General features: G+C 34.5%; 1 protein-coding gene across 4 annotated transcripts; it reads right to left on the bottom strand.

Annotated features, from left to right (window-relative positions):
• Positions 1 to 3,522: 3,522 nt before the first annotated feature.
• LOC149566047 (Late embryogenesis abundant protein, group 2) lies at positions 3,523 to 9,762 on the bottom strand. 4 transcript variants are annotated; one of them, XM_089819484.1, is made up of 3 exons: positions 9,668 to 9,762; positions 6,799 to 7,864; positions 3,523 to 3,982 (listed from the first exon to the last, which is right to left on the bottom strand). In XM_089819484.1, the coding sequence occupies exons 2-3, from the start codon at positions 7,795 to 7,797 to the stop codon at positions 3,977 to 3,979; spliced, it is 1,005 nt and encodes a 334-aa protein (XP_089675610.1). In that variant the 5' UTR covers positions 7,798 to 7,864; positions 9,668 to 9,762; the 3' UTR covers positions 3,523 to 3,976. The 4 variants fall into 4 exon arrangements, with proteins under 4 accessions (XP_089675610.1, XP_089675608.1, XP_089675611.1 ...); XM_089819482.1 differs by having other exon boundaries at positions 9,659 to 9,762; XM_089819485.1 differs by having other exon boundaries at positions 9,514 to 9,762.
• Between the last annotated feature and the right edge of the window lie 226 nt (positions 9,763 to 9,988).

Here is a 9,988-nt window from a genome sequence, read left to right on the forward strand (position 1 = left end):
TTCTTGTTTGTTTCAAGTTAAACATCACTTGGACCACAAGCAAGTGCATTACCACTATCCCACTAGTAGCATCATGTGTGGCTTATCACCATCATCTATAATGACTAGCAAGTCTAGGGTGGTGCATTTGAGGATTATGTCATAATGTTTCATTTGCCCTTACTCATGTAGTGATTTTGCTTATGTGATAGAATCTGCAAATTGAAAAGTACACATCAATTATTTTACTTTTTAAGTCAATTGATTATGCTTAATTGAGTGGATAAGGGAACATGTACTTTGATTCCATATAGTGGGAAAACATGAAGCCTATTGAGATTGGAGAGAAAACCAACTCAATTTAAAAATGCAAAATAAAATGAAATGGTATCTACACTTTGTTTATTGGACTTAAGTGCAAAAATACTATGGACTTGTCCTAGGATGAAAAAAAAAAAAACTCTTTCCTAACATTTTTCAAACTCTTTCCTGCCTTTCTCCCCCACTTCTCAATTTTAGAAGACCTTTTTTAATGCTTTCTTGTATTTATTAACAACTTCACCATCTCTATATGATAGATTCTCTCATAACATTTATGAGCTATAGTATTTGGGAGATAATGTATGTGCAAGGAAGTGTAATAGTGTGTTCATCATATTTCAATGATGATGGATGATTGTTTTCACATTTTAGGAAAAAAAATGTTTCTTTTGAGTTCTTATTGTGTGCTATGACCTTTGTTTTTCCTCTTATGGAGTCAATGCTATGTTAGATTTCCCCTAACAATGGCTAATTTGTATCAACCACCGTGATCATATTCATTATAGGCTTGACGCATATCAAGGCATTCAAACATAAGCTTCGACAACCATCATCTAAGATCAATGACTTCCCCTTCTAGGTTGTCTCTGAATTTGTTTGCTTCCTACTAATTCTTTGGGTACTAAAAAATCATGACATCCAATTCTTCTCGTAGCTTTTCAAGTCAAAATGTGTGATGCAAATTGAGTTCTAGGAATCTATTGATAATTTTAAAAAACATTGATAGCACATTAAAATATATATAATGTTAAATATGGCATCAATAAAATTAAGTTTACCTTCAACAATTTCAAATTCAAAGAAATCTTGAAAATGTCATGTAACCTATATGGAATGTTACAAACATTTGGATCTCCTTAACCTCGTATATTCTTTTTACCCACTTTATTTGAGGAGGATTTTTAAAATAAATTATGCATGCCTAATTTGCCCTTCACAATTAACTAAACTCTTGTTTTAGTCCTAGAATCCCTAATTATTCAAATAAATAAATAAATAAAACTCATCATTAAGGTGGTGCACACCTCATACCTACTTGGCCATTTTGAAATACCTTACATAATGGGCCTCTTTTACAAAAGGAGTGGAATCTTTTGCTTAGACACTGTCCCAAAAAAAGAAGTTGAGAAGCCAAGATAAATTCATTGATTTTCTCTTTGTTCAACACCTACTTCTTGTTCTTTGATATACATCATAACTTTTTTGTTTGATGATCATTTTCCTATTTACACTTCAAACAACCTAATCCCTTTCACTTATTGGAAAAGGTGATTTTTTAATCAACTCTACAAGCTCTTAAATTGAACTCCACACGTTCACACATCCAAATGAATGCCCCAACTCTTTTAAGATCTTCAAGCATTTTAGTATATTTTCCATATAAGAGGTGCTCAATCAATTTAAACATTTTTTAATATCTATGCCCACTAGACTTGAACTATTGGTCATTCTTAATATTTGTTTTCTCTATTATAAGCAATTGTACAACTTTAAACCCAAAAAAAAGAAGCAATCATACAATTTAATGCTAAAAAACATGAAAATATGTTTTTTTCAATGCCTAATAATTGTAGAAATGAGATGGACATCTACGAGCACTCCAAAATGCCTTAGGTACATACCCACAAGGAACTTAGGACGCTCCTTGGACATTCCTAGGTATTCCCATGCACATGCCTAATTCAATGCCCTCATACAAGTGCAAGGCCAATTGGGAGTGCCTAGTAACATTTAAAATAAAAATTCACATGGAAACACTTTCAACTACTCAAATTTAAGCAAAAACACACACAATTGCATGAGAACAATAAAGTTAAGTAATATCAAACTCATAAGTTGAAACTTTTGAAGTAAGTTTATGTAATCACTTGATTTTTTTTTATATAAAAATACAAAATCAAAGAAAAAAAAATTGAAATGACGAATATTTAAGTGGGGCAATAATCAAGTTTAAGCAATTAATACATTAAAAAACAAACACAAGAAGAAATGATTTATGTATGGCAAAAATCAAGTTAATCAATTAATTCAATAAAAATAACTTAATAGTAGAAATGATGCCTAAACAAGTCCAGACAACACATCCAACACATCCGGACAACACACCTAGCTACATTTGCACAAAGGTTAGACAACTTTGTGCAATCAGTGGAGCTTTGCAATATGAAAAACTAAGACAAAAAGTTAAATTGGCTAGAATTTAATTGTAGCAATCAGACTAGGCAAAATACCCATCTGAAAAAATTGTTTTATAGACATTTCAAATCACTTCATACCTTTGTTCTTTTTTCTTTCTTTGTTGTTTTGTGCAACTGATTACCCCTCCTTTGTGGAGAGCCTTCATATTTTTCATTAAAATCTCATACATTTCTACCGGTGAGAAAAGCTGATGCCAACCAATCCAACGTTCTCGGCTCTAGGAGATATTAATTCAGTGCCAAAGTTATTGATATTTTTTTTTTAAGGATAGAAACAATTCTTTAGCTATCAACCTAATTAGTAAGCCAATTTCACTCTACATTATCGGTCAAGGTCAAGACGACCATACAAATTAGGCTGTACCCTCTAAACCAAAGCTGGCTAGGATATTGATTGAATTTGTGATATTTAGCTTGGAACTGAAAGCACGAATCCATAAGCCATAACCTTGATCACGTGGTTAGAGCAGACTGAGATCAATTGAGGTATAGGGATGGGGCAGTCGCATGAAGAAGGAAATGGACCGTTTCAATTTACTTATGCATCCCTTCATCTAATGACCATGCAGCCCAAACATGCGACTACTTTGTGAAAGGACTAACGTGTGCATCCAACATAAGGAATCCAGCATGATATTGATTTACCTCATCAAACTTCAACATATATTGATATAAGATCAATGATTAGAAGCTCTAGATCTATCATTAGCAATCAACAAAGAAAGCAAGTGCAACAATCAAATATTATTTACTAACTATTACAATAAACAAGACTGCATAATAAAAGCATAAATGGAACAGAAATGGAACATGAGACCATGACACAGCTCCAAGAGCGAATATTAAAAGATTCATCTTTTATAAACTGAAAAATGCAGATATAAAGAAGCTAATAGCGCGAGTCTTGCTATGTTTTAACAGAATTTGGGATAATTCTGAGCTTTATAAACTAGATACTAGTGCCAACATCTAAGATGCATCCCTAAATTTCAATTGTAAATCAATAAAACATGCACTTCAAATCTAGCAAATCTAAACGCTCGTAAAGAGCTCCAATGAGCTTCTTGACGTAATTATCATTATAATATGGAGGAGCATTCACAAGGACGACAAGTTCATGCTTCAAGTCTAAGAGTAATTAAATACAGGGATCTTTCTCCTTGTATAATATAAAATCCATACAGTAATATGATGCCTGCAAACTTCCCACTTTGTCCATGGACAACATCTACAGAAGTTGTTCCATGGGTTAAAAATGTGGCATGTAACCATTCCAAACATCTAAATTACTGACTAGGACTGACTAATAGAGATTCATGAACGAGATCTTTGTATAGTATGAAAAGAAGAAGAACACGACAATTGCCAAAGCAAGCCTATCCCTATTTATCCTGCAACAGCATTCAAGCATCCCAATCTTTCCTGCAACAGCATTCCAGTATGCCTATCCATCCTGCAATGGCATTCCACAAGTGCGCTCAATCCTGCATGTATCAACCAATACACCAATAAAATAATGTCAAGAATCAAAACCAGAATTTCTAATAAGTGACCCTTCTGTACTTAACATAGAACACAAAGTATCCTAAGCAGTCTTTTAACACAAGTTCCCAACTTCAATAAACTACACCGTCCTGGAGAAGAGGGGACGGGGGACAAGTTTCTGAGACAGGGAACAGAAGGGTCTTAAGTTGGGAAAGGAAGAGGGACAGCTGCAGGTTGTATATACTATACATATGGTACTTAAAATGTTAGATATGAAAAGATGTATTGCAATATAAAGATATAAAAGAGTAAATACTTGAACATTGCATTGAATTGAAACATCAAGCATTGAACATAAATAGTCAAATCAGCAAATAGTTAACATTAGAACGTCCCCCCATCCACGACGGAGGTGGTGAAATCTAGTGGCACAACTGAAAGATGGGGGACTACGGCGGAGGTGGTGAAATCTAGTGGCACAACTGAAAGATGGGGGACTCAGTCCCTAGTGCATCCCCCTCCCCTGTGCATGGGGCGAAAAGAGAGGGGACGTGTCCCTGTGTTACTATGGTATTTAGAGCCGCACATTGGTATTTTCATTGCCACTTGATTGTATAAGAGCAATCTTTTGTAAAAGATCTTGTATTAACCATTTCAATACCACTAATTTGTATACTTTTTCTTATCAATTTGACTTGTTTCTGATGCTCAAGAATCCATACTCCATGGCTTTAACCATTTTTAAAGCTCTGTGATCAATCCCCAAGCCATACAGGAGGCTAGACATTGATGAAATTATGGAAATAAATGATATGGAGTATCCACAATAAAAACAAGGCCGTCTAAGATATTGATATTAAAATAAGAGGATGCATAAAACACAACAAATTAAGAGATTATTTTAAAAGCTTGTGAATGATTAGTTTCCACTTCTTAAGTTTGCTTAAACTGCAGGAGTCTGCTGCCAGACTATTTGAGTTTTAATTGACTGTGTCTATTTATTTGTTTATTTATTTTATTGCTGTTTAACATGCAATCTTCCCAGAGAAGAATATAACTGACAATCCAATTGGGAAAGCAGATATCGAAAACAAGCTGTTGGTCTCCCTGGCTCTAAGAATAAAATATAAGGGAGAACATATAATCTCTATTCCAAAAATAATGCAGTAAGTGTAGAGTTAATGTTCCAACACTAGTAAATAAATGATCGTTCCACATGTGACAACCCTTGTTTGATTTGCTGGCAACATAAATTCAGTTCAAGAGTAAGTTATAGAGTTTCTAGTTTGAATCAATAACTGATTGTAGATGTGTTTGAGTTAGGTGTTAGTAACCTCCAATTAGCTATCAAGTTTATGTGTGTGTTGTCAATCATGAAGTAGTTTGTTGTCAATCTAATTAGCAATCATTTAAGAATGTTAGTGGGTCAATCTATTGTATAAATATGCATCTATTATTCAAGAATAACAAACTGACATAACATATTATTTCTTTGTTCTATCTTTCTCAAATCTGTTGTTCTATTTTTCCAATATGGAATCAGAGCTATCTTCCTATTAAATTGTGTTAGGGAAAAAGCTATCAAGAAGATGAGGCTTGGAGAAGAACCACGAGATCTTGATGGTGATGATGATTTCATTGAAGATAAAGTTCTTGCCATACTTTGAAGAATTTATTCTATTTTGAAAAAGGACAATGCTATGAAAAATAGGAAAGGATGTAGTAGAGGCTAGATTGATGCTCAATAGTCTGATGGGCTAACAGATCAAAAAAACTATACCTCATTGGGGTTATGAGACATACATGTGTGAATTGGTGTCCAATAGTTTAGGGAGATATGAAAATCTGGAAGCTTGACATCATTCCTTTATGAGAGTTATGAGGCATTTCATGTAGAAATGGTGTGTCCAATGATGTTTCGAAGCTGGATGATAGCTGCATGACTATACCAGTAGTTGGGAGCAACTTGAGGAAGTCTTACTGGTCTATGAACTATTTACAAGTATAATTTCTACATAATGTTTCATTTAGTTGTCACATTAAGTGGAAGTGTTGGAATTAATGTTCCAACAGTAGTAAATAGATGATTGTTGCACGCGGCAAACCTTGTTTGAGTTGCCGGCAACATAAGTTCAGTTCAGGTTGAGTGATAGAGTTTTAGTTTGAATCAATAACTGATTGTAGATGTGTTTAAGTGTCAGTAAATTCCAGTTAGCTGTCAAATTTATGAGTGTGTTGTCAATCGTGAAGTAGTTTGTTGTCAATCTAATTAGCAATCATTTATGAATGTTGGTGGGTCAATCTATTGTATAAATATGCATCTATTATTCAAGAATAACAAGCTGGAATAACATATTATTTCTTTGTTCTATCTTTTTAAATCTGCTGTTCTATTTTTAAAATAATAAGCTAAACACACACTTCACTCTGAAAAGTAATTGTATGCACGACAAGATGTGGAAGATAATGGTAAATTCCTAAAAGAAGCCCCTTATTAGTTACTCCCCATTACCAAGTAAAGCTGACTGCAAGTATAGATCAGTAAGATGTAATGAATAAAACATGAACATAAATTTAAAAAGCGTGCTATAGAACAAAGTGTTCACAAAGGGATACAGCTCAGAATTGCGGGCAGTGATAAAGCATTCTTAGCACAGATGATGGAAAAGTGAAACAATAAAAAAACCTAGGTTGAAATCCATTGTATTAGTCATGCAATTTCATACAAACGTAAATGCAAGAGAATAAAATAAATATTGATGTTCGGGAAGGAAAAGAAGACGATAATCATAAAACAAGATCTGATTGAAGTTACCTCGTCATCATCCTCATCGCCTTCCTCTTTGTTTTTCTTCTTCAGGCGGGTAGATCCACCTTCCTTGTTGAATGGCATTTGCATATGTCCAAATGGAGTGTCCACTTCCAGGTTCCCCTTCATAGCATATCCAGTACCCTTTCCTCTAATCATATCCCAAAGTGCAGATCCAAAATCCTTTGGCTTAAAGGAAATTGGCACTTCAATGTAACTGATTCCGTTCTTCTCAATCTTAGAAGACTTTGTCATCTTGGCATTTCCAATGTTCACTTCCGAAAGCCAAATATCATACTCCAATGCATTCAGTGCAAGATCAAAATCATTCTTATTCTCCAATTTCAAATGCAATGTTGCAACAGTTTCTTCAAAGGAAAACTTATCAAACTCCACTTTGTCTAGATCAACATCAGGTTTGTAAGGTATGGGAATCTCTCCCTCCTTTTCCAGAGGCAAGGTTATCTTCCCAAAGACAGGCACATCTGCAATGAGCCCAATTTTAATTCTGTAAGGAATAATGCTTCCAGGCTTAATGTCATCAAAGGTGTCCTTGATGTCATCATAGATCAATGTTATAGGGATCTTTATTGTTTCAGATCCATGGGCACCGATTGTGCCTGCATCTGGGATCAACCCTGATATAAGTTTCCTGCCATCACTCTCCACTAGATAATCAATATCTACGAGAGGGACAGGAATAGGGTTAGGATTGGTAATAAGCACATCGACAACAATATCGGCCTTTTTCAGATTAATGCTTGGAATGTGAAGTCCTGAGACGTCGGCTGTGGGCTTTCCAAATCCAATGGCGTGCTCAATCTTCTCCCCTATGTCTTGGATAAAGTCCTTCACCTTCTCAATAAATCCCCCCTTCTCTTCTTCTTTATCTTCATCTTTTTCCTCTTTTTCCTTCTTTTCTTTGTTAAATAAGCCCCTCTCTCTCACTGATGTCTCCTCTTCTTCCTTTTTTTCAATGACAGGGGACTCTTCAGATGATGCCATTACTCTAAGCAATCGATAGGTTTCAAAAAAGGATTTCAAACGAGCAACTCAATGAAGTAAATTTCTCCTGTAAACAAGGAAAATTTGTAATAATTAGTGAATGGTATTCAGATTTGAGCTACTAATATTTATTTACTATAGCCACTCACTACAGTTCATTACTCTGTAGACAAGAAAAATAATAATCAATAGTGGATGAATATCATTTTTTAGTTATTCTGTGTATTTCTCTAAATTTTATTATGTGATTTAGAATCAAATCTAAAATTTTGGTAAACTACATTATAAATAGGAAGACTGATTTTCCTTTTAATGTCCATTTAATTTCCTTTGAATTTTGAATTGAACCTGTCAAGAAAGAATTCAAATTTGCATTGAGCTCCTCCGGAGATCATTCGTATGTACATTATTATTCTACAATGTGTTCCGGGAGTTGTAGTTCTAAACTTAACTACCGGATTTCCTTCTGACCTCCAGTTACCCATTTTCCAAAATAGAGTGTGTATATGATATTGCATGAAAGAAACAGCATAGAATATTTCAGCTTCTAATTACAGTTAATGCTTTATAAGATCTTGCCAGGAATTATCCTAATCCAATATTTCACCTGTTACAGTGATCGCCTAATAGCATCTGTTGATCACTCAGCTACCCACTTTCCAAATCACTGATAGTTGTAATCAAATCTAGCAAGGAAGCAAAAAATTCAATATAATGTGTCAAGGTCATAAACAGTTGCCATGAGAAGACACCATCTATCAGTTGTTTCTCCAATATCCTATTAACACATATTCCCCAAATCATATATTTATAATTTCCTTTAGCTTTCAACATATTTCACGGAGCCGATCTGATATAGCATCTAATCTTTCAGCTTTCCCAGAGTTCAATCTCTACATACTCACAGCTATCCATTTCAAAAACTACACTACTTTTCATCCCAATAAAGCACCCAACCTATAAAAACTACAAGTCTCACAATATTTTTAGTGCCCTTCCTCAACTTCCAAACCCCAGATAGTCACTTACGAAAACAGTAACTATTAGATCTTTCCAAAAAGCAGTAGTATTAAATCTTTTCACATTTCCAAAGTTTCGCTCTTTACTGACTCACAACTGCCAACTTCCCAAGCAACACTACTTATCAATTTCGTAGAAACTCCAGCTCAGGAAAAAATGGAGACATTTTTCGTCTGAAATGCATCTAATTTACTTCCAGAAAAGTGAAATCGACAAGACTAGATCTTGATTAATCCATAGATTGCCAATACAAATCATATAGGATTGATATCAAAATTAATCTCAAAAATGTTTTCAAACTCAAATCACAATGAATATAATCAGATTCTTCTAGAGATACATCAAATTGGCTCACAGAGTTGAATTCTATTTTTCCAACTAATGAAACACCCCACCCATTAAATTAAAATAGCCACATTGGTCTTTTAGCTTGCCGATCCGTTACTTATCGAGTTGATCTTTACTTAGCTTCCAAACCCCAGTTACCCACTTGCAAAATAGGCAATTGCAAATATAGTAAATTTTTAGATCTTTCCAAAGCGCACTAGTATCCAATCTTTGGACTTCTCCAAAGATCAATCTATACTGACTCCGAGCTACAAACTTCTCAAATTGTACTACTTAACAAATTCATCAAAACAACCATTTAGTAAAAGTTAGAACACTCGGACATTTTTCTTATGAAACGCATCTCACCTATTACATCCAAAAGCATGGTGTTCACACATACAGTACCCAGGTAATTCGCAGATTTCAAATTAAAATCAAATATAATTTAAACCTAAGCGAATCTTGAACATAAAATTGAACCCAAACCACAGTTAAAATGATCGAAGTGTACCACTCCTACAGTAAATCTGATCCAAGTTTGACTATGAGCCCGAGCTTAACAATCGAACAATCTGTCACAAATCTAGAACTTCAGGTTTCAAACAGGAAACATATAAAGAAGCTTCGCATGGCACTGGACTGGGTTTCATATAAGCCAATCGGAAGACATATCTGTAACGGAAGAAACGTTCCGCTAGTTGACGGGAAAGCAGTTTCTGTTACGCGCTTGTACGTTATCAAAAAGCAACCGACATCGACCTCGAAGTCTGCGGGATAAATCCAAAACGATGTACACGCGTTAGCAAACAATTGGCAAAGAATAAATTTTATATGTTAAGTA

This window comes from Cupressus sempervirens, chromosome 3, assembly GCF_028749045.1.
Source record: "Cupressus sempervirens isolate cs-2001-9-10 chromosome 3, ASM2874904v1, whole genome shotgun sequence".
In the NCBI taxonomy this organism is placed as follows: Eukaryota; Viridiplantae; Streptophyta; class Pinopsida; order Cupressales; family Cupressaceae; genus Cupressus; species Cupressus sempervirens.

Coding starts and splice junctions, on each gene's coding strand:
- LOC149566047 (XM_089819484.1), bottom strand. CDS start 7,797: ATGGCATCATCTGAAGAGTCCCCTGTCATTGAAAAAAAGGAAGAAGAG.